Below are 25,135 nucleotides of genomic sequence, written 5' to 3'. Positions count from 1 at the left end.
CCAAGACTGTTGTGTGGTTTTACGTTGGGTGTAATCCTCTTCTTCTCCTATTTTGTTTTTTTCTCATCCTCCACTCCCCGAGGTTATCCTCTGTTTAGTGCATATATTTGTAGGATTGATTTTTTTTCTTTAGCCCTGTTTGTATTATGTTGTTAGTCTGGTTGGTGTACTGCCATACACTACTACTTCTCTCTTCCCTGGGTGGGTACAAGGCCCCGGCATCTTCACCTTCAGAAGTAATCCGGGGAACAGGGCCAGCTAGGGTGTCCCTAGTATTAGGGACAGGGAATGAGCCCCTGGCCCCGGGATACCCGACAGAGTCGTGACACCAAGTGTATTTAGTCTCCGCCCACTTACACAGCCTAACTGACAGCTGCAGCTTGTACTGAGTAGTTTGAGATCTCAGCAGGGAAGAGGGACACTGAGGAGATGGAGTTAAAATGTAATAAAAGATTATGAAGCAGTTATGACATACATGGATATGTCTGTAAAGGTCCATGTAGATGTCTCTTCCATACAAATGACTGTATGTGAATAGATACAATTTCCCTTACTTATAGCTCTATATTTGAGTGGAGAAGAGAAGCAAGAAACTACAGCTGTAGCTAAAGAAGTAATACACTGGAGACAGACTTGCCTGAAATTGCAGCATCTCAAGACGCTTGTCAGTGAACTCAAATAAAGCCAATGTCGTCTTCATCACATAAAGACAATTGACCATGTATGTGGCCATGTCAGCTGTGCCCAAATTACTGGCAGAGACTGTACACATCTGTAGCAAGGGATCCAGGACACAGGACAAAACCTAAAGAAAGATCAGAACATCAGGTTAACCTCCCTTGAAAAAAATGAATTATTTTCAATAACACTGGAGCTTATTGTCCATGGTTCACGGGAACAAACACTGTCTAAACTATCACAGGACTTACATATGTATCCTATATTACTATGCAAACGCATGGAAGGGTCACATAAAGCAGAAAATGCTAAGCAAGCAGGCCAGAAGAGGACGCTACATGAAGCCTCTACATTACTTATCCAGCAGGCAGAACGCATGTCCCAAAAATCACATAACATGGCAACGACCTTTCTTAAGTAGCTGCCCCAATTGTTATGGGCTCATAATGAGGAAAGGTGTTCCCCACAACAAACACATATCCACATTCTACAGAACAGATGGATAAATATTAGATTAAAAGGGGGGCTGTGCTTACGGATATGGACTTTCCAGTTTATACTTACCAGCATCTTAATGCCAATCTACAACTTTTTGGGAGTAACGTAAACAACCGTATCTCCTCCCCTGTTTGATGGACTACGGAAAGATATTAGCAGACTCAGACCCTACTACTTGGAATCTGTGAATTGCCCAGGAGGGGGCTCCCCTTACATTTAACACCTATTCTTCACAATTATGCAATTCTTAACTATATTTTATTGTTTTTACATTTTAGGTTACTCTCAGAAATTGCAATGATTCTCTTGTAATCTGCCATTAGTTTTCATTAGAGATTATTCCAGTATACTTTCTGAGTAATTGAGTATTCTAAGATCTCTGTTTGCAGTCACTCTGAGAAACTTAGAATGGCTTATCCTAAGACCAACACATTTATCACCTATACATTCAGAATAGGTGATAAATGTAAGATTGCTAGAGAGCGGACCACTAGCACCCAGCGATCGCACTACTAGATATCCCATACCCTCCGAGTGAATGGAGCAGTAGTACGCATTCTCTATAGAAGTGGAGGTCACACATGCAGACTACTGCTGTATTAACAGGGGGGGATGGATGGGAAACCGTAAGACCCCTATCCATCATACATTTATCACCCATTCTGTGGATTAATAAATACTGTTCATGGGTGACTCCTTTAAAAAAATATATATATATATTTCCAGGGAATTAAATTTTGTCCTGATCACATGGACAGACAGCATGAGTCATTACAGGACACAGCTAGTATCTGTGCTGATCAGAGTACAATTACACTCCCTATATCCTTCAAAGTGCCAAACATGGGTGCAGAGAAGATAGCCCTTTCTAGGTGTGAGTCTAGTTGTATCACATGACAGTCATGAGTCTCTGAGCTGTCGCGAAGAATAGATCACATGATTCTTTTCAGAGTTGCTGATTTGCTGAAAGGGAACATGTGACTAAATAGAACAAGAAAACACTTATTTTCTTTTGTTGTTCAAGCCCCGTAAGCACATTGTGATCCTGATAGTGAAAGATGTAATACTCAATCTAGATGAGGCCTACATACCTGCACAAAGTCAGCTTGTCTGGCATCGAGGGGAACAACTGAGGAGTCATGAGAGACGAGAACTTCACGCAGAAGAGTGAGGGTCTGATTTAATGCAGAACTTGGTCCAAGATCGGCAGGAGGCAGCTCCACCTAAAAGACAAGCTCCTGGTTAGAGATACATTCACAATGACATGATCTCAACAAGGCACTAACCAGTTATCACTGCTCCAGAACCCACACACCTTGACCTGGAATATAAAGGGCATTAGGATCAAAGGTGTTATAAATGAAAACACAGAGGAGCCTACTGTAAGAGTGGAAATAAATCCATGTAAGGGGTGACCCTAAAATTAAGGTTTTTGGAACGAATGGAAAGGTGAGACGGGTGATAACTGAAGCTGGCCAAATTAGACGGCTGAGATATTGAGAAGAAGTTGAGGGTATGCTTGATGGTTGAACTTGTTGAAGGTCTTGTGGAAATTAGGCAGATCATCTTTTCAGGTTGTCGAGATTATTAACAAATCAGCGATGCAGTGAAAGTATGCTAGAGGTTTAATAGCACAAGAAGATAAAAACTCCTACTACAGTTTGGCCATAAACCAGTTGGAATATTGTGGTGACACTTTGCTTCCTATGGCGCTGGCCATACACTGCAAGTATAAGTTTTTCCCAAAGGAAAAGTAACTCTGATGGAGCACAAACCTGATAATATTGTAGGGCTGGCTCTGTGGCCATGTAGTTATTTTGAAGGAAATTATGGCATAAAGCAACACCATCCTCAGGGGGAATGTTGGCGTAAAGACACTCTACATCCATAGTGGCTAATATGGTGTCCTTTAGAAGTGGACCCAGCGCTGAGAGATTACAGAGAAAGTCCGTGGTGTCCTGGATATAACAGGGTGGGCGTCTCACCAATCGTTATAGTATGTTCTCCACCCAGCCGGAAATACTCAGTTAATGTTCCAATACCAGAGATGATTGGTCTCCCTGGATTGCCTCCTTTATATATTCTAGATAACCTGTAGAAGGTACCTGTTTTGGTATTTTCCAGTATTACGTCTAGTAGAAAGGATGATGTAGAGTCAAACCCATTTATGATATGTTCCTGCAAGTATTTTTTGATGGGTTCTTCCTTAAGCGGAGTGTAGATGTAATCTGACATGTTCTTAATAGTTACAGCTCCTCATTTATCTCCTTTTTTATTGTTGATAGATTATAGGGACTGTATAGTTTTCCTTTCTTCCATACTGAGATTTTGTGATACTGTAGTGTCTGTCCAAACCGTTGAATTTTACTTTTCTCGGAAACAATCTACATAGTGATCCAGAATTTGGTTTTCCCCAGTGTTTAGGGTCCAGTTTGTCCTCTTTTTTTCTATTTTGATGTGTGTTCCACATTTGCATATGATGCTATATCTGTATGGTCCTAAAATAATTATTTGAGCCGTAATCTGAGAAAGATTCTTCAATATCATTACAGAGCTGAGCGGTATCAAGTTGTTTTGTACGGCAGAATGTTAGTCCCATCAATAGGACATTAATTTCCACTGTGATAGGTTTATACCGAGAAAGGTTCACAACTGAGGACGATGTAGTCAAAGTATTGTGTAAACTGGGCTGATCTTCGGCCACATTGAGACCTGATCTCCTCACGAGTCAGTTTACTTTTTCTTTTCGTTGATAAGGTGATCTTGTAATTTCATGTAAAAGTCCTTTAATCTTTCTTTGATTAGTTTTGATAAGACAAGAACCCAATTCTTGTCTGTCCTGTAGAGAATTTATCTAAAATTTGGATGGTCCTCTTCTTGCTGTGGAAAAAAACCCAATGAGGTGATTCCACAGCGTCTCAGATGATCTGGTTTCCTTGAAAAATGACTATTGTAGGTATAACGAGTTGGATTCCTTATCATGAGGTCTTTGAGAATTTTAATTTTTCTTTTTCCATCTGTATAAAAAGAAGGTGTCGCTGTTCAGTTGTGCCAGTTCCTTCAGAAGGGTTTTGAGATCCATCTGTGGTGAGTACATTGGGTTATCTCTCATTATTATGAAGTATAATAAATAAATTCTAAAAAAAAAAAATTATATTGACGTACCGTGTTAGCCAGAAAAACCTATGAAAATGTTTTTATGCCGCTCAAAAAGGACAAATGTTTTCTAGGAGTAATACCTTTATTGAATAACTAGAAATATTACATTTGCAAGATTTCAGAGCCTACAAGTTCCTTCGTCAGGCAAAAATGTAGTTTCCCAAACTGAGATATATTGGAGAGAAGGCCGAGACAGATGTCGGCCGAAGCACCGTTCGACAGTCATTTAATGTGTAAGACCAAGTTAAGAAAATACTCCTGCCACCGTCTGTACATTACAAAAACCTTCATTTTTATTACCTTATCTTTTATTGGCTTATCTTTAGGAAGCATCACCCCATCAACAAAGGTCAAATTGCAACATCTCTTAAAAGGAATCAGTCAGTAGGATCAACCCTCCTAACCAGTCTACATGGGCATGTAGGTCATAGAACGTTAATTAAAGTGATAATATATAATCACATCGCAGATATCAAGGTAAGAAAAATGTGGATTTCTCTGGAATATGTAAATGAGCTGTTAAACATGTGTGGGCCGGGCACAGATCTCCCAGAAAATCTGCCTCCAAAGCTTATTATATATGAAAGAAGGCGTTACCAGTGAGACATGTAATGATTGACACTTTGCTTTCCTGATGTCACTGCAGAGCTGTGTGCGATTATAACCAATACAGTACAGCAGAACTGAACTTTGTCTTATTACAAACACATTTGCAGAACAGTTCAAAATTAAGACAAAAGTTTTCTACGAGTGACACTTACTGGCTGACCAGAAAAAATTATATCTGCAAGCTTTTGGAGCACAGAGGCAAGGTTATAAATGAATGACTTAGACAAGAGCAGAACATTTATATTAGATTTTTCTACTTAACTCCGTAGTACAGTAGAAATTCTTAGAATTTTTATTGTACATCAAATAGGAGCTCTAGATGAAAGACGCATACGGGAGACCTGCATCTATCTGGCATTTATGGAATATCCTATCAATATGCCATATATACGTCCTAGATGGGAAAACCGATTTAAACAGACACATTAAGAACTGTATTTTTTATATACAAACACTGGCTAATTGTGTACCTGGCTCCTTGGTGTTCTCTGTGCTAATGTAATCTGTAAGATAATTTCCTGCCCACTCTCAAAGTGTATACTAAATGTAGCAAACAAATCGTAAAAATCTATTTTTTTGCCTAAGTGTAGCACAGTCATCTGCCTCCCATCCAAAAATATTTTCTGAGCTAAGGCTAGGGAAGAGGGCTGAAAGATCTTCCATGTCTAGCGGCAGAGAGAAAAAGGCACAGATATTCACAGATGCTGCGGCTTTGTAGCAAGTATTTTATTGTGCCACAGTGCTGGATTCACAGTCACACAGCTCAGTACTGCTGTAAAATGTCCTGCATGCTACTGCTGCTTCTGATAGTTTGCAACATAGAGACGGGAGAGCAGGGTGTATATTACATGTCATAACAGTAGTTTCCACCTACCAGCTCAGAGACAACTGTAAATTAGAGATAGAGGCCAGAGAGAGGAAACTGTTGAATAAAGCAAGCAACAAAATCATATAATGGCCAGAAATAAAGTTTTCGCGCATGTAGACACACAACATTTTATTCAAAGAGCCACCTAAAACCAACTGGTACACTGTAAGGCTATGTGCACAAGTTGCATTTTTGTTGCATTTGTTGTGGGAAATACGCACCATTTTACAGTATCAGCAAAGTGAATGAGATTGCTAAAATCTCATCAAAATGTTGCTTATTTTATCCTTGCAGATTTGCAGCAGATTTAAATCCGCATCATGTCACTTCTTGTGGCGTACCAGCACTAATGAGTCGGGGAAAAAAACGCATGGCAAAAACTCGGAGTATTTTATGCAGCGGTTTTTCCTGCCAACCCATCAGGACTTGCAGCAGAATTTTATGAATGTGTGCACATACTCTAAATATCATACCCCACGCTTGGCCCCATTACAATAAAAAAAGCTTATACTTCCCTCATGTGCTGGCACCATTCCCGTGGTGTCGGCACTCACTCTCCCCAGGGCTCCCGTGCGGTTGTTGTTACACGTGATGCCGGCGCCCAATCAGCGCTGGCGTCACTATCCCCCACCTCCTGTCGAATTGAACATGAAGAGGAAGTCCGGGCTGCAGCTGATCTCTGACTTCCTCTTCATGTTCAATTCGTACAAACGCAGGGACAGTGACACCAGCGCTGATTGGGCGCCGGGGTCACGTGTCATAAAAGCCGCACGGGAGCCCCGGACCGCGAGTGCCGACACCACGGGAATTGCACCAGCACGGGAGGCGAGTATAAACTTTTTTTTATTTTATCAGGGCCAAGCAAGGGGTATAAGAGAGAAGCTGTCCAAGTAGTGGACAACTTAATGTTTACTTCTGTATATGAAGAGGTTGGCCAAAAGAATCACTCCGAAGAATTACATTATAGATCTTTTTTCATATTTCTAATAATTCTGTGGCATAGGATTTACTACTAGTGTTGAGAGGGCATATAACTACTCTAAGCAATTGGTACAAATTGCTGTAGATCCTGTTCCAAGCTTTTACGAGATAATTGTACAAACTCTTCATGTCATCGTTTACAGTGACACATGAAAGGTGTAGAATAAGGAAGAATACACATGGGATGTGAGGGTGGGGAAAAAAAGTATTTAGTTTGCCACCAATTGTGCCAGTTCTCCCACTTAAAAAGATGAGAGAGGCCTGTAATTGACATTATAGGTAGACCTCAAGTATGAGAGACAAAATGAGAAAACAAATCCTGAAAATCGATTTTCAGGATTTGTTTTCTCATTTTGTCTCTCATAGTTGAGGTCTACCTATGATGTCAATTACAGGCCTCTCTCATCTTTTTAAGTGGGGGAACTTGCACAATTGGTGGCTGACTAAATACTTTTTTTCCCCTCTGTACATTGGCCAGAGTAAATTACACACATCTGCTGCATTGTTCTACCTGTCAAGTATTAGATATAATAACCAGCTAAACACCGTGGATCACAAGTATGGCGGACACATCGCACTTTACAGGTGAAGAATTGGATTAGAGAATGTACAGAACCAGAACAACATGGACAATGCAGTAATGTGCTAAAAGGCGGCTTACATGTGCCGACCGCAGAGCATACAAGCCGTTCAGCCACCGCTTAATGGCAGAAACTAATTCCATGAGCACAGAACAATTGTTAATACGATCATTCTGTGTATATAGCATGTGATAGTTATTGGCAGCACATTTGCCTGTTTACACAGGACAATGTGCTACCAAGAACTAGGATTTTAATACCAGCATAAATTATCTAATCACCAGACTAACAAAAGTTTTGTTTGTTCGTGAGGCGATTTCCAACCTGTTTACACAAACCGATAACTGGGGAACAGTGTTCTAATAAATGCTCGATCCCGATTATCAGGCCTTATTCAAGGTGTGCCGCGTGGTTCAGTTTTATTATTTTATTTATTTTTTAAACTTTACATTTGCCATTTTATTAGTGGGAATTTATATTTCCACTTCTCGTTGTAGACAACAGCGGCAATGCAGCGTGTATTGTAAATGGCTCAATAACCACTAATGAAGTGTAATAAACGATTAAGTCCTGATCGCTTACCGCAGTCTTTATATAGCCAAGCAGGAAGGCAAAAACCGAAAACGAGAGGCTTTACCAAGCATGAGCATCGTGCAGGGTCCAGGTGAAAACATCATCATTCTTCAGCTTTAAATTAAGGTAAAAATACCCCTGAACACGGCAAATCCGACACCGGGAACAGCTTGTTCAAAGCACAATCAATACCAATAATCTGGCGAGAAGCTCATTCTGTGTCATGTACGATCGCGACTAAATATACCTCAGTAAACTGACTGAAGGGGAGCACAAGAAAAGCAAAAATAGACAATGTTTGGCTCTGTCTGGTGTTCATTGTGCGGAATAAATGAAGATACAAAAAATAGGTCTCTTAAAATTTGTTGGGTTAAATAAAATAATAAAATGTCTTTTTATAGCGAAAAGGTAGTAAACAATAAAAAAGGTATAAATTGGGTATCACTGTGATTGTATGAGAGGGTTTGGTTTATTTATGTGGGGTTTGTTTTTTATTTTATGTTAGGCGACAAAATAAAAAATGGAATTTCAGGTAAAATTTTTCAGATTTTACTTTTTGCAGCAATCACTGGTCAGAATAAAGAATATCATCATATATATTGCGCTGGATGTTACGGACGCAACACTACTAAATATGGGTCTTATTTTTAAATAAAATTACTTTATTCCGGAAAACTAAAATTAGCATTGGCTTTTACTAGTCCCACAAAGGGAGTAGATAAAACCCCTCAAGGACTAGGCCTAATTTAGCCTTAATTTCCAGACTCCAGACATCTATTTATGGGTTTTTTTTCGGCATTGCATTTCAAGGAACCATTATATTTTTCATCATGGTTCTATTTGTTTTCAGCAGTGACACATCAAATGTACGATATGTAGTTTAATATGTGTTTTATTCCTTTTGTACAATAAATACTGGGTGTTTGCAAAAAAATAAATAAATCATTTGGGGTTTTTTTTTGCATTGCCATATTCTAAGAACCATAAGATAAACATCTGTCTGTCAATTGAACGGTATGAGGGCTTATATATTTATGGAACAAGCGGTAGTTCACTGCTCCCATTATTTGGTAATTTACGATGTTTTGATCACTTCTTATTCTAAATTTTCTGAAAGAGGTATGAACAAAAAACAAACATTTTTTGTAGCTTTTTGAGTTTTTCTTTAAAAATAATTATATATATTGTAATTTATTTTTTAATTTTAAAAATGACAAAAAGGAAAATGGGCCGATGCAAAAGTTTGGACACCCTTGGAGATTTGTGTGCTCAGATAACTTTGACCCAGGTTTCAGACCTTAATTAGCCTGTTAGGGTTACGGCTTGTTCACCACCATCGTTAGGAAAGGCCAGGTAATGTTAATGCAAATTTCCGAGTCTCCTCTAACCTTGTGCCAAAAAACAGCAGCCATGGGTTCCTCTAAGCCAGGGTTCCCCAACTCCAGTCCTCAAGGCCCACCAACAGGTCATGTTTTCAGGATTTCCTTAGTATCGCACAGGTGATAATTCCATCACGTGCACAGGAAATAGTTCCATCTCCTGTGCAATACTAAGGAAATCCTGAAAACATGACCTGTTGGTGGGCCTTGAGGACTGGAGTTGGGGAACCCTGCTCTAAGCAGCTGCCTAGAACTCTAAAAATGAAAATGGTGGAGGCCCACAAAGCAGGAAAAAGCTATAAGAAGATAGCAAAGTGTTTTCAAGTTGCCCTATCCTCAGTTTGAAATGTAATTAAGAAATGGCAGTTAACAGGAACAGTGTAGGTCAAGATGAGGTCTGGAAGACCAAGCAAAATTTCAGTGAGCTGCTCGTAGGATTGCTAGAGAGGCAAATCAGAACCCCCTCTTGACTGCAAAATACCTTCAGAAAGATTTAGCAGAATCTGGAGTTGTGATACATTGTTCTACTGTTCAGAGACACCTGCACAAATATGACCTTCATGGAAGAGTCATCAGAAGAAAACCTCTCCTGCATCCTCACCATAAAATTCAGCGTCAAAAGTATGTAAAAGAACATCTAAAGCCTGATGCATTTTGGAAACAAGATCTGTGGATCGATGAGGTTAAAATAGAACTCTCTGGCCACAATGATTCAAAGGTATGTGTGGAGAAAAAAGGGCAGAGAATTTCAGGAAAAGAACATCTCGCTAACCATTAAGCGACTCTGCTCCCTCCCCCACAGGCGCAGCGACCCTGCCACCTCCGTACAACCTGAGCATGGTATACAACCAGTAATGAGCCTACATAATGATATTTGTTATGTCTGTGAAACAATGATATGATGATCATAAAAGGATTATCACTATTGTCTTGATATACGCCACCAGCACGTCCAGTCCAAGCTACCACAGAGGCAGATATTCCCAAAGGCTGAATCACATACAGTACAGACCAAAAGTTTGGACACACCTTCTCATTTAAAGATTTTTCTGTATTTTCATGACTATGAAAATTGTACATTCACACTGAAGGCATCAAAACTATGAATTAACACATGTGGAATTATATACTTAACAAAAAAGTGTGAAACAACTGAAAATATGTCTTATATTCTAGGTTCTTCAAAGTAGCCACCTTTTGCTTTGATGACTGCTTTGCACACTCTTGGCATTCTCTTGATGAGCTTCAAGAGGTAGTCACAGGAAATGGTCTTCCAACAATCTTGAAGGAGTTCCCAGAGATGCTTAGAACTTGTTGGCCCTTTTGCCTTCACTCTGCGGTCCAGCTCACCCCAAACCATCTCGATTGGGTTCAGGTCTGGTGACTGTGGAGGCCAGGTCATCAGGCGTAGCACCCCATCACTCTCCCTCTTGGTCAAATAGCCCTTACACAGCCTGGAGGTGTGTTTGGGGTCATTGTCCTGTTGAAAAATAAATGATGGTCCAACTAAACGCAAACCGGATGGAATAGCATGCCGCTGCAAGATACTGTGGTAGCCATGCTGGTTCAGTATGCCTTCAATTTTGAATAAATCCCCAACAGTGTCACCAGCAAAGCACCCCCACACCATCACACCTCCTCCTCCATGCTTCACGGTGGGAACCAGGCATGTAGAGTCCATCCGTTCACCTTTTCTGTGTCGCACAAAGAAACGGTGGTTGGAACCAAAGATCTCAAATTTGGACTCATCAGACCAAAGCACAGATTTCCACTGGTCTAATGTCCATTCCTTGTGTTCTTTAGCCCAAACAAGTCTATTCTGCTTGTTGCCTGTCCTTAGCAGTGGTTTGCTAGCAGCTATTTTAACCATGAAGGCCTGCTGCACAAAGTCTCCTCTTAACAGTTGTTGAAGAGATGTGTCTGCTGCTAGAACTCTGTGTGGCATTGACCTGGTCTCTAATCTGAGTTGCTACTAACCTGCGATTTCTGAGGCTGGTGACTCGGATAAACTTATCCTCAGAAGCAGAGGTGACTCTTGGTCTTTCTTTACTGGGGCGGTCCTCATGTGAGCCAGTTTCTTTGCAGTGCTTGATGGTTTTTGCAACTGCACTTGGGGACACTGTCAAAGTTTTCCCAATTTTTCGGACTGACTGACCTTCATTTCTTAAAGTAATGATGGCCACTCGTTTTTCTTTACTTAGAATTTGTATTATGGCAAGAAAAAAGCAGCTAACAGTCTATTCAGTAGGACTATCAGCTGTGTATCCACCAGACTTCTGCACAACACAACTGATGGTCCCAACCCCATATATAAGGCAAGAAATCCCACTTATTAAACCTGACAGATCACACCTGTGAAGTGAAAACCATTTCTGGTGTCTACCTCTTGAAGCTCATCAAGAGAATGCCAAGAGTGTGCAAAGCAGTCATCAAAGCAAAAGGTGGCTACTTTGAAGAACCTAGAATATAAGACATATTTTCAGTTGTTTCACACTTTTTTGTTAAGTATATAATTCCACATGTGTTAATTCATAGTTTTGATGCCTTCAGTGTGAATGTACAATTTTCATAGTCATGAAAATACAGAGAAATCTTTAAATGAGAAGGTGTGTCCAAACTTTTGGTCTGTACTGTATAGTTTGGAGAGATCTGGTGTACAGCCATGAGACGATTCTCTTTCCCATTTTTATTTTTCCAACCATCATCAGAAGTGTAAAATAACCGGATAAGACACGTCAATGCCTCCATTATTGAAGACAGTCCTTTGATCTCAGCCACCCACCTTGTCCAGCAGTTTACTCGCATGTAGGGTCAGACTGTTGAAAAATATCTTCTTACTTAATAAGTGCATTTCTTCAATTGTAGTCAGTAATGCGGATCCACTCGTGCCAACGATAGCACTAAAAGGGAAAGGCAGAAGTGTAAGTATTTGTCTTATAGTACATTAGCAATTCTAATGTTTGTAGTAGATCTGATGAGCCAATATGGGGCATGAGAAGGGGAAGAAGAGTTAGGCCTCATTCAGACATCCGTTTTTCGCGCAAGAGTGCTATCCGTGGTTTACAAGTATCGCACTCGTACCTGTGTTAGTCTAAGGGGAAATTCACAAGTCCGTGATCTTTCAGTCGGAGTATGTTGTGGAAAATTGCAGACATGTCCGAATTTGATCAGATGGTCGGATCAAAATCACCAATGCAAGTTTACGGGTCCATAAAAAAAAAAAAAAAAAAAACAGAATGCACTCACATTGAGCGTGTTCTGATTTAACAAATTGTCAGAAAAGGTAGAGAAATCGATTTTTTTCTCCATGTACAGAAAAACTGATGACAATCAGATTACATGCCGCTCAAAGTTTGATCGAATTAATCAGTCCGTTTATCTCGTACGTGAGAAAAAAGGATGTCTGAATGAGGCCTTAGGCTCCCACAGTCCTAAAGATAGCGGTCACTGACAGTTTTTTTTATTTCCCAACTTCTTAAATGGAACAGCAAGAAATTTACGGCTATGTTCACAAATTGCGTTTTTTGCTGTGTTTTTTATGCAAATTTATGCAAATTTTAAGCTGCGTTTTACAGTACCAGCAAAAACTGATATTTCAGAAATCTCATGCACACATATTGGTTTGTTTTTTTTCCTGAATGAATTGGAAAACTGCTGCTTTTTTGAAAACTCCAGCATGTCCCTTCTTTCAGCGTTTTTGCACCCATAAAAAGCAATGAGTAAGTGCAAAAACGCAAACAAAAACGCAGCAAAAAACACAGGCATCAGGTTTTGCTGTATTTTTAGTGAAAAAAAAAGCATGTACAGTAGGATGCAAAACTTTTATTTTTGTGATTTTCCCAAGTTTAAACCATAATGTCTCGGTCTCCTCACCTGAGATGGCAGTTTAGGATTAGCACATTTTATTTAAAGGGGTTTTCCCACGAACAAAAGTTCATTTTAAAAATTGTCTGTGTCTGAACATGTACGGAACATTGTCTGATCATACCACAGCTCCTGGGCAAGGGAGGAAGCAAAAGAGACTATACAGACATTACAGCAGGGGATCGAAGAGGATTCATTCTGTGAGGTAAAATATTGTTTAAAAACAGGCAGTGAAATGTTTTACCTCACAAAATGAATCCTCTGTGATTCCCTGCTATAATATCTGTATTGTCTTTTCCTTTCTCCCCTGCCCAGGAGCTGTGGTATGTTCCGTATACAGCAAGACCCAGCCAATTATTAAAACGAACTTTCGTTCCTGGGAACACCCCTTTAAATTAGTGATATGTGTAAAGTAAACATTGGCTGACCAAGGCGTGAAATTGAACAATACCCGAACAACTCAAGGGCTGACCAAAGTGTGAAACTAAAGTTTTCTACAAACTCAATGCTCTGATAAAAATATCTTAGGTAAACTATTCCAGACCGATTCACCTCCCCTCGCTGTTACATTTGTAATTGTGTATTTTTTCATGAACTCATATGCACTTTTTTGTTCAGAATAGTCACTATATTTTCAGATATAAAACGCTTTTTCCACTAAATAATTTAATCAAACTGCCCTTTTTCCAAAAATGGTTTTATGGTTTCACATATGTCTTACTTTGGTGACCTGTGTTCATGCTTCCGAGGTGGAAGCAAAGCTGAACTTTGGGATCCTGAAAAATGCAGCAAAAACTGCTTTTTGTAAGCAGATTCCTTACTGCAGAAAAAAATGCAGCAAAAATGCAACGTATGAACATAGCCTAAGGGTCTGTGCACATTCCTTACAGACATCCACCTTACATATGTAAGGCAAACATTGAGTCTTCATGTGTGGTGAGCGCACCAGATGAGCGTGCTCTATTCACAGCGGCTGAGCAAGCTCTGAGTGCTGCTATTTAACCACTTAGATGTCAGCATTTAAATGGTTGGGATCGACATCAGTTTAGGCACCAATGGACCCCCCCGCGATGTGATCACAGAGTCCCAATGGGACCTACTAAATGCCTAGCATAGCTACAGTCTTTTTACTCCTAATAAGTCCAGCCATTGTTCACGCCAGTCTTGATGTGGGGGAGTCAGACGCTACTGACTCATGGATGAGGAGGGTCTGACGAGCGACATCTGTCTCCATGCGCCATACCAGAAGTCTTACCACAGTCGGGTATTGGAGAGAGATTTCTCTGCCGTGCTCCTGTCCTGTCCCAGCTCTGCTCATTTTGTTGGAGCTGGGAGAAACTGATGTGAAAAGCCAAATGACACCTCCAAGTTTCACCTAAATTTTGAGACTTTTCAAAGCTTCTACGCCTGAATCTGGAGTGAAAGCTGTTATGAATCGGGCCCACCGAGTGTGTGAATGAAGCCATATACATTATTCACTTGGTTTCCATTTAGTTTAGCTGTAACAATAGCTTCCATTATTATTATCGCTTCACGTCCAAGTTATAATGCATGGAGGGCGGCCAGCTATCATCTGTCCATTTCCATGGATTGTTTTTGTTTGTCATGGCTTTGTGTTACATTTTCCACTGTTGCATTATGTAACTCAACATGTTAGTGTTACACATACTAAATAATGATTATGGAGACACCGCAATGTAAATTTCCTGCATTATGCAGCAGCACGATCAGGGAAGAACACCGAGCATACAAGGGTTATTGCTCAGGACCCTCATAATCACTGGAATACCCCATAAGGCATCAGACACACAATGCTAAAGGGATTCTCCGCTTTGGACAATCCCTACTGGATAGAAGGGTTTCTTGACAATAAATTGATCACAAATCATCTGTCATCTGTAGAGAAGCCAGGTAATAAGTGGTTAATTACCTGCAGCACCACCACAGGTCTAAATCAGTTCTCATTTAGAGGACTCGTCTCAATACACTAAATGGATAAAACTGCAAAAGTGCTTGAATAAACAAGCAACTTTGCAATCTACCCCTTATTAAAAATCCTTCCTTTCTTAAGAACAGAGGGATTTTACATCCTGTGGTGTCTAGCTCGCTGTAAACTCAGAGGTGGTCGGTCTCCTAGGGAAGGAGCATGCGCTTGGAAGTGGTTTGCTGCTTGTAAGTGCTGCTATGAAGCTGAGCGGATCGCTGGATCCAGTCAGCCTCAGTTTCCCTGCACTACCCCAATACGGCCTCTGCTTGCATCGAAGAGCGCTCAATTCATACCGGCAGCAGAGCCATGCCACAGGCCCGAACTGCCAATATTTAGGAGCGCACCGCTCCCGGGCAAGCAAGAAGTGGTATGCTCCTGAAGCTAGAAAATTAGGCAACTCCCTTTAAAAAGGTAATAAAATCAGATAGTACTTACCCTCCCCAGGTCCATCGCCGGTTCTCTGCCATTGCTCCGGTCCGATTTGGATGCATCATTGACAACGTGACTACAATTCACTAAAAGAGAATATGAATTTGGGTTTTCCAAACTGGGCTATCCTTTTAAATGGGTTGACCATCACTTTGACATTGGTGACTTATCCACATTCAATAGAAGAGGAGCCAAGCTGCAGTGGCTGCTACAAAGTGTGCGGAGTGGTGCAGTCTATCCCATAGACTGCTATGATAATAGATGATCAGCAGGCTACCAGGTATCGGGCCTCCACTGATCCAATACTGATGACCTTTCCATTATACTATGCTTACTAGGGGCTATCTAATGAAGATATTCCATTTCCAAATGCAAGGTTAGGAAATGGACTTGATAGCCGTCCTCAGCGGTGACCCTTCTCTATTTAGTCAGAATATCACCTGCTCCAGCAGACTGAGTGGCCAAAAGTTACAAGGCTGCCCATTCATTGCAAAGTAGCACATCCCCAGTTGCAGCCTAAAAAATTTGGTGATCGCTTGGTCTGCATGTAATACATGGATTCTCATTTCTTAATCCAACTTGAAACTTGAGCAGAATCCAAGTAATGCTTTTGCGCCAGACGCTTTGTTTAAAAGTGCAGTTCAATAAAGTATTAATAAACCGGCTTGTATAGAAAAAAATACATCACCATATTAGGAGGGCAGAGATACAGCTTTCCAGTCTTGCATTTTACCCGATTGATATCACAGAACATTATCTCAAGAAAACAGAAGTCCCACAAGCTGTGCAAAGTGCGAGATGTTAATCTGTGCAAAAGCTAAAGAAAAATGCATCGCTCTCCAGTATGTGAACAAGCACTTAGGGGATGGATAACAAGGAAAGATTCCCAAAATATGGAATGCGATACAAGTAGTGTAATGTTGTAGGGCACTTCTGATCTCCATGGAACTCGCCTTATCGTGTGATGGTAAAATTTCAGCAGGTTAGAGATTTTATACAGCAGGACTGCGCCAGGCTCGGCGATGATCACTTGCTCAATACGGACCTAAAATAAACACACAAGAAGCAGAATGACTCTGACAGCGACAGTGTACTTACTTACTCAGCACCTAATAAATATCCCATCTGGGACCAGAGAAGCAGATCGCTGTACAAGCAGCCGAGCGCGAAGTCAAGTGAGGACACACATGTGAAAAGCTGAAGCACAACGACACAAAAATGATGAAAGCCGTGTTACTTGTTACCCTGAAGGATACTTCTTCCCTAATACTTAAAGGGAAGCCATCATCAGAAAAGAAACTACTGTTTAAATCAGGTGTTTATGTTAAATATATATATTTTTAAATTTTGGCTTTTTTTTTTTATAAACATCACAATCTGTATTAAAAATAAAAACAAATAGTAACTTTACAAATTTTAGATTGCCACTGGGCCTTTTTTAGACTCCTCTTGTTTCAGGAAACTACACATGTACATAGTTACAATGAACTGACTCTCACCCTAGGTTTTGTGCAATGGTCATTGTGAAAAGAGGGGGAGCATGGTCAGCTATTCAATCACCCACTGAGAATGGTGGATCCTGCATTATCAGCTGCGTAAAGAGGTGTGACTTGTCCTCCTAATCCTGCCTATACTGATAAATAGCCTGGTGAAAACTCTTCCTAAAAGGACAAAAGGTTTTAGGATAAAAGTGGTTAGTGGTTTTCTGTTGGCCATCTGTGTGTACCATCCATATGACATGTACCAGAATAAAATGCATTCAAGAAATTCTTGTTTTTTGTGTGTTAAAGATGTGCAAAGAGAATAGAGATAGATAGATAGATAGGTAGATGTTATAAAATTGCACCCTTTAGTGTCTTGAATGTGGAGTTTATTGTACAGCTTTGTATTAACCTAATAAATAAATGAAAAAAAAAAAAAAAAAACACTTGGGCTTCCCCCCATTTTTCTACCCAGCAAAGGTAAAGCAGACAGCTGATATTATCAGGCTGGAAAGGTCCATGGCTATTGGGCTCTTTACAGCCTAAAAATACCAGCCCACAGCTGCCACAAAAGTGGCGTATCATATGAGATGCTCCAAGTCTGGCACTTTGCGTTCACTCTTCCCAACTGCCCTGGTGTATTGGCAATCGGGGTAATGGTAGTTGGGGATGATGTCAGCTGTGAATTGTCCAAAAACACAGCTGACATCAAGCCTTGGTGTTAGTAAATGAGCGGTGTCTATCAGACGTTCCAGGTCACGCTGAGCTGATGTCACCGCTTTTCAGAGTCGTTGGGTCTCGCGCAGCGTGCCCCGGAAGTGACTGTTTGCAAAGACTACGGAGTGTCAGAACAAGGCGCTAAAGGCTTTGCACAGAGGATTCGCTGGACTTTGTTGGATTCGCTTGGACTACGTTTGATGGATTTTTTATTTTAATAAAGTGGTGAACAAGGGAAAGTGTCAGGGAGTGTTAATTTAAATAAAGTATTTGTTTGTGTGTTATTCATTTTTTTTTCCTGGGTTAGTAATGGAGGTGTTCGATAGACATCTCTCCATTATTAGCACCAGGGCTTGATGTCCGCTGTGTTTTTTGGACAATTCACACCTGATATCAACCCCAAACACCATTACTTCGATTGCCAATGCACCAGAGCCAAGAGCCAGAATTGGAGCATCTCATGTGATGCTCCACTTCTGGGGCCGCTGTGGGCTTGTATTTTTAGGCTGTGAAGGGACCAATAACCAGGGACCTTTCCAGCTGGATAATATCAGCTCTCAGCTGTCTGCTTTAGCTTTGCTGGTTACAAAAATGGGGGCCCCACATCCTTTTTTTCATTTATATACGTTTAATAGATGTGCACAAATTATATATGTGACATCTATCTATCTTTGCACATTAAAACAAATAAAAATCTGTAATTTTTACTCTGCACGCTATTCCGGTACGTGTCATACAGATGACACACAGATGTCATCCGTGACCCTTGTCATCTGTGCTGCCGGCAAAAACTGACAAGTCTCATTGTGGTTCACACGAACACACGCTCAGTGTGTTCAGACATGTGAAGATCACCAAAGGATTTAATAGGTACGTGTAAAAAAACTAATGCTACATGTATCGGAGACACGTACATGTAAAGTTTATTGGGCTTTAAGGGGCATTTAGACTGCAAGATAATCGTGAATAATAGTTGTTAAAAACGCTCGTTTCATGATTTTATTGCCATGTAAACAGGCTGCCGATCACCCGATAAACAAGCAAAACGCTCTGTCATCGGCTGATATGATCTTTATCTGTCGCTTCATTGGGGGACACAGGAACCATGGGTTAGTCTGCTGCCACTTGGAGGCCGAGACTAACCATACATCTTAAAAAATGTTGGCTCCTCCACATCATGCTAGCACCAGGCCTTGTCAGTTTAGCTTAGTGTCAGCTGGCGGCAGACATAGGCAAGGTAGATTGGGTGCTAACCTTCTCTCTTTTTAGCGTTATCCCTACCACAGGGACGACTTTAGGACATCCCATGGTTCCTGTGTCTCCCAATGAAGTGACTGAGAAATGAAGATTTTTGGTAAGAACTGTAAAATCTCTTTCTCGTAGCTTTCATTGGGGGAAAACAGTAACATGGTTGCCCGATCGGCAAGTTGTTTTTTCTCTCATGGTGGTTAAGTTTTTACTTCCATTCCTTCATGCTTTAGCTCTTTTTGTTTCTTCTACTGCTTTCTCACGATTGAAGAAACTTGGTGCTAGCAGGAGAAGAAATATAGTCTGCTGCAGAAGGCGGAAAGGGGAAATTTTTTTCTATTTTTCGTTAAGATGTATTGATAGTGTTAGCTTCCTGGGGGCTGCAGACTAACCTCCTGGTTCCTGTGAAGACTACAAGAGATTTTATTGTGAGTACCAAAAATGTTCATTTTGTGCAGCATAAAAGATCATCGTTCTCGGCAGTGCATCGTCCTGTATGAAGAAGACTCTCACAGCTAAGAACAATGGCAGGCTAGGCACACTTAGAGATCGAGTACAGATCGCTCAGTGCAATCAAATGGCCGCCAATTGGTAGTAGTTTACTGATAGGCGATCATATTGTGCCGCTGATCGGTCCATGTACACTGGGAAGGTAATCATTTATGTCCACCAACTTTCCAATCTAAAGACAATGTCGAATAGCTCCTCTTATCTCAGCCTCCTTCACCCACGTGGGTGCTGTAAGCCAAGGTATAAAATTAAGATTCCCACTAGTATTGTAAGGATATTTGTATACAAAAAGTGTCACATGAAGACACAACCTTGACTAAATGATTGTGTTATCATCCTAATTGCTCTTGTCCAACTAAGAGAGTATGAGAAAAAAATAAGCGATAACAGCAGAATGTGACCTTCCGATGTCTTCCAGGAACCCACATTATTTTCATTTTTAATTTGCCGCAAAGATATGGGAATTGTTATTTCTGATATGGGAATTGTTATTTCTTTACAAGGAATTTTGAAATCAATGCTTTCTGTTCACAAGCCCCAGTCTTCAGATGTGTCCTGCAAAACCAAATGTCTTCAAGCAGAAGGTCTTGTTGTTTTTAATGGGGTTTGTCCATTTTATAACTATGATTAGGATGGCATCACTTTATGATGTTCCCATTTTTCATTTGTTTGGTGTATGCACAGGAAGAGCCACAGATATATATACTGGAAAAATATCCATAGGCGCTCATGCCCCAAAGTGTACGTGCTGTGTCGAAATGGAAGGGCATGACTTATTTTATTCATAAAAGAAAAGTAGAGTGATACATAATAACCTTCAGTGGTCTGCAGACTCCTTCAGTGATGTGTCCTACCACCTCCTGGATATGGTCTTCAACTCCTGGAAATAAAAAGACCAAATTTGGTTAAAAGTGAAAAACCTAAAACTAGCAGCAAATACCTCATCTTACAAAGTAAGCATAGAGACTTGTCTTAGAAAGCGCTAAAAATGAATTTGTAAATGCAAAAAAAGTGCACCCCTCTGCTAAACACATCTTTTACATCTTTCCAGCCTGTATTACCACCTGATGGACCATGCATGGAAGAACTACCAAACTGCGAGAACGGCAATGTACTCCTCATTATAGAAGCCATGCTTCTAGGCAAGGACAGGCATAACGGAGGCAGCGAGATACAAGTAGGTTTCCTTTTCTTTTTATTCATCCATTACCAATTTATAAAATAATCTTTCAAGAATATTTGATTCAGTGCTGTATGTAAGTAGCAGACAAAACTAACCCCCCCATACACATTATACTAATGTCGCCCAAACCCGCTGATATCGAGGGGTTAGGCCAACAATCTCATGTTTATGGGGGCGCCTGACAGATGATTGTCTGGGCAGTTAGGGATCCAGCATGTCTGATTTCAGACTGCAGATCGTTTTGTTCTCTAGAGATAAGCTGCCGCCAGAGAGATCTGGCAGTGGCTCGCTCATAGAGAATTCAGGAGCGTTGGTCAGAGTTAGCACTCCTGGGTATGCTAGAGGCGGGCGAGATAGTTCGTAGGTGAATGATTGGCTGAAACATTGCTCGTCTGCAGGCATCTAAAGATGTATGGGGGCTTAGGTGATTTGCAGATCCCTGAACAAGTAAATAAGGAGGAAATTGCAGCTCAGATTAGTGAAGATTTTAAAGCACCCCAGCGGGTTATTTTTAATTCAACACTGGAAGTGGTACCACTAATGTCAATTCCCTGCCATCTTCTGCTCTTCCCTGTGCCACACTGGTCCCGCTCTGTCATCTTGTGACCGCACCTTCCGACTGACCGGAAGTCAGAGGCAACGGTCACAAGCTCTCAGTGTAAGTCTATGGGAGCCTCGTTCTTGCTCTCAGACTTACATTGAGATGTGACATCTGACTGGTCCAACAAACACTGTAGTGATCCGGCAGGTCACAACCTGCAGAAGACTACATGAGCGGTGCCGATAACAGATGAAGACGGCGGCTGGTAAGTATAATACTAGGGAGAGGGAACTTAGATTAGTGACACCACTCCAGCAGGAAAAAAAAAAAAAAAAGCTGAAGTGGTGCTTTAATCCAATCGTATTCACTTTTGCATAGAACCGGTCAGTCAGCGGTCACCATGTAGAGGAAGCAGCTAAATTATGTATTTTAGAGGACTGGATGGGGTGGAGAACAAGGAGGGGTTAGCAAAGGAAACAAAAATAATAGTAGGCAATGTAAAGGCAGAGGTGCACATGGCGGTTTCTATAACAGGAGCATGAGAGCCCAGCTCTAACCTGCTGGTCCCAGGTTGAAAAAGTAAAACAAAGGGTATGCCACCATTCAGACATCCATAGCCTCCGATATAGGAGGGGGAGCCATGAATGTCTATGCTCAGAATACCTATATATTTAGAGGACCCTTTCATCCTCGGTGTGAAACCTCTAAAATGAGAGCAGAGAAACCCCAGTGAAGGATGCATGCGCCACGTCAGCTCTCACCTTGGATATTTACCAGCTTTAACAGAGACTCCAGATGCTCTTTTTCAGATGCGGTTGCTTGGTGTAGCCAGGCTAGCATATCCCCAACATACCTGATTAATAAATACAAACCAGCGGTGATTAAAACACGTGTTGACATTTTGCAAAGTTGGTATCAATCGCTATAGATATTATAAGCGATACAGGATATCATATGGTCTGTCCTTTATACGTGGAAAACAAAGAAACCTCCCACGATCCAAATAAAATAATGGATAATCTACAAAAATATGAACAAGACACAAGAATGTAGAAATGCAACGCATTTCAGATCAATTCTGATCCTTCTTCATGAGGCTGTGCATCTAGACTCTGCGTTTTGATCATATTGTTTTGTGAATTATTCAGTAAAGCCATCCATTATTTTATTTGGATGGTGGGGGCTGGAGGTTTCTTAGTTTTTCTCCCATTACACACAGTGCGATCCGTGCACCCGGCTGTGAGTGAGCTGGACTATTGTCCTGTATATGAGACAGCTGGATCCGAGAGGGACATAGAGGAATATAGGAGAGGTGTCAGGGAAATGTAGAAACAGTGAAAAGTTAAAGATTTCTTTTTAATAATTGGAGTCAAAGTGATTTTTAAATGCTAGAAATCTTCTTTAAAAAAAAAAAAAAGTTTTCCACCCTTACCGATTGTTATTCAATGCTTTTATTCACTTGGCATAAACTTCTACACTACCTCAGTGGATCATGTGAGTGCATCTCAATGGGACGTGGCGTGCCCCCCGGCCCTCCTCTGGTGAGGGCGTCAATGAAGCCGCGGACTACTGCACTCCTCCGTGCTGTTCCAAATTCATCCAGTGTGTACCTATCAGCCAAAAATAATGAAAAACCCAAATCAATTTAGTAATAAAACTCCCCCATCTATTGAGGACTTTAACTTTTTTTTAACAAAAAAACCGATTTGGCAGAAACTGATATAATATGAGCAAAAGAAAGGAGAAAAGAAAGTGACTGCCGGGACCCTCCATCGATTAGGACATGGCTTCCAAGTACCCTGTGCACACACATTGACATCCCCCCCATTCATTCACACGGAGGGACACTGGACCTGCTTTCAACTGGTTGAGATGCCAGAGAACCAAACTGATGACCACCCGTACTGTAGAGAACTATAGGCCCCACACACAGACTGACAGGGGGCAGACCGCCAATATTGACAGACTTGGCTAACAGTCTAATGTTTATGGGGCCTCCTTACAGATGACTGTTGTGTGAGATAAGGATATGCCATCTCAGCTTTTGGACTGCCGATCTTTTTGCCGTCAGGGGGAGAAGCTGTGGCCATCTGATGACTCTGGTAGTGTCTTCTCATAGAGAGCACAGGATAACTCGGCAAAGAAAGTGTGCGCTCCGGTGTATGGGGGAGTCGGATAAGATAGCGGTCGGATCGGCCAAACCATCATACGGCAGACAGCTATGTAGCATGCATGGGGGGCTCATCTTGCGACAACCCCTTTGAATAAAACATGAAATAGCAGATGACTAGATATGTATTTTTAACCATTTTTATGATTGTGACAGCACAAATGTAGCTTATTGGTCTTTACTCGTCTATTAAAAATGGCCTTGAAAGAGGGGAAAAAAAAAAAAAAAAAGCTTTTAAACAAAATGTCTCCAATTTCTATGAACACAGGAGGTCAGCCGGCATGAAGTTACACCAATTTTGAAAATCCCAGCGTTTCTTTATGTACGGTGGAAAATGACAATAAACACAGATATGTTTTTCAAATCGACGAAGGAGGAGGATGAGACGCAGCGACAGTAAATCCATTTGTGCCTTTATTACATAACAAGGACAGCCTGAATGACTCCCATCATCTCCCTAGTAATTCCACCAGTTAGCCGTCCATTCTACCCCAACCGCACTTTGCACTTGTTCTCTTAGTATCAGGTTCACAAGTGGCCATTGTGGTGGGTGAGAACTTTCAGTAAAACCAAAATGATGGCAGCGGTGAAGCAGCTGTAAGTAACTAAGCGCTGGAACAAATCACACATTTCATAATCCATGAATAATTTTAAGGTTGATAAAATTACAGCGAAGCCAATGAGGGGAATTTACTGATCGAAGAAATAGCTTGTAGAGGAGGCAAAACTGACAACTTTATGACCGTGCGCGAATACGAAAAAAATAAATAAAAAAATAAAAATCTCTTCAGTTTACTATGAAATTATTGCTAAAATGTTTCATTCAAAATGTTACTCTGCAATTTAGTAAGTGCCCCTTATTGATCGGGAGAAGCACTTACACGCATGTGGATCCGCATAAGAAAATCAGGGTCCTTTATCCAATCTTCATATTGAACTGGTCTCAAGACGCAGAGCTGCTATAAACACTCAGCACTCAGTGGATACATCTTAAAGGGAAGGCGTCCTCAAAAAAATCACATTCAGGAGCTCTCACTTCCACATCAGGAGGTGAGTGACACTGCTGATGTGGCACTGGCAATCACTTGCCAGATATCTGCAGGTCTCCTGCTATGCACGTTTAAATTCCTGCCATCCGTGTTGAGACCTGTCAGTGGCCATCAATGCAATGTCATCAGCGCCTCTCACCTCCCAATGAGGAACTGAGAGATTACCTCTTTAGATACATTTGGGCGATTTTTCCTTTATTTTCTTATAAACAGTACAGACCAAAAGTTTGGACACATCTTCTCATTTAAAGATTTTTCTGTATTTTCATGACTATGAAAATTGTACATTCACACTGAAGGCATCAAAACTATGAATTAACACATGTGGAATTATATACTTAACAAAAAAGTGTGAAACAACTGAAAATGTGTCTTATATTCTAGGTTCTTCAAAGTAGCCACCTTTTGCTTTGATGACTGCTTTGCACACTCTTGGCATTCTCTTGATGAGCTTCAAGAGGTAGTCACCGGAAATGGTCTTCCAACAATCTTGAAGGGGTTCCCAGAGATGCTTAGCACTTGTTGGCCCTTTTGCCTTCACTCTGCGGTCCAGCTCACCCCAAACCATCTCGATTGGGTTCAGGTCTGGTGACTGTGGAGGCCAGGTAATCTGGCGCAGCACCCCATCAC

General features: G+C 41.0%; 1 protein-coding gene across 2 annotated transcripts in view; it reads right to left on the bottom strand.

Moving 5' to 3' along the window:
* The window catches only part of COG6 (component of oligomeric golgi complex 6), a 117,783-nt gene that overhangs the window by 32,291 nt on the left and 60,357 nt on the right, over positions 1 to 25,135 (bottom strand). For both annotated transcript variants that reach the window (XR_012269145.1, XM_073662586.1), the window contains exons 9-15: positions 22,768 to 22,896; positions 22,048 to 22,139; positions 20,378 to 20,442; positions 16,560 to 16,651; positions 12,109 to 12,226; positions 2,268 to 2,399; positions 638 to 805 (exon numbers count right to left, since the gene is read on the bottom strand). Coding sequence is in view for 1 of the 2 variants with exons in the window: in XM_073662586.1 (XP_073518687.1) it covers positions 638 to 805; positions 2,268 to 2,399; positions 12,109 to 12,226; positions 16,560 to 16,651; positions 20,378 to 20,442; positions 22,048 to 22,139; positions 22,768 to 22,896 (796 nt within the window). In the remaining variant the exon portion in view is untranslated. The remainder of the gene's footprint in view (positions 1 to 637; positions 806 to 2,267; positions 2,400 to 12,108; positions 12,227 to 16,559; positions 16,652 to 20,377; positions 20,443 to 22,047; positions 22,140 to 22,767; positions 22,897 to 25,135) is intronic.

The sequence above is a fragment of the Phyllobates terribilis genome, unplaced genomic scaffold, assembly GCF_046119375.1.
Source record: "Phyllobates terribilis strain yellow unplaced genomic scaffold, ASM4611937v1 Scaffold_2__4_contigs__length_985480577, whole genome shotgun sequence".
NCBI classification, from domain to species: Eukaryota; Metazoa; Chordata; class Amphibia; order Anura; family Dendrobatidae; genus Phyllobates; species Phyllobates terribilis.
This window is presented reverse-complemented; position numbering and strand designations above follow the sequence as displayed.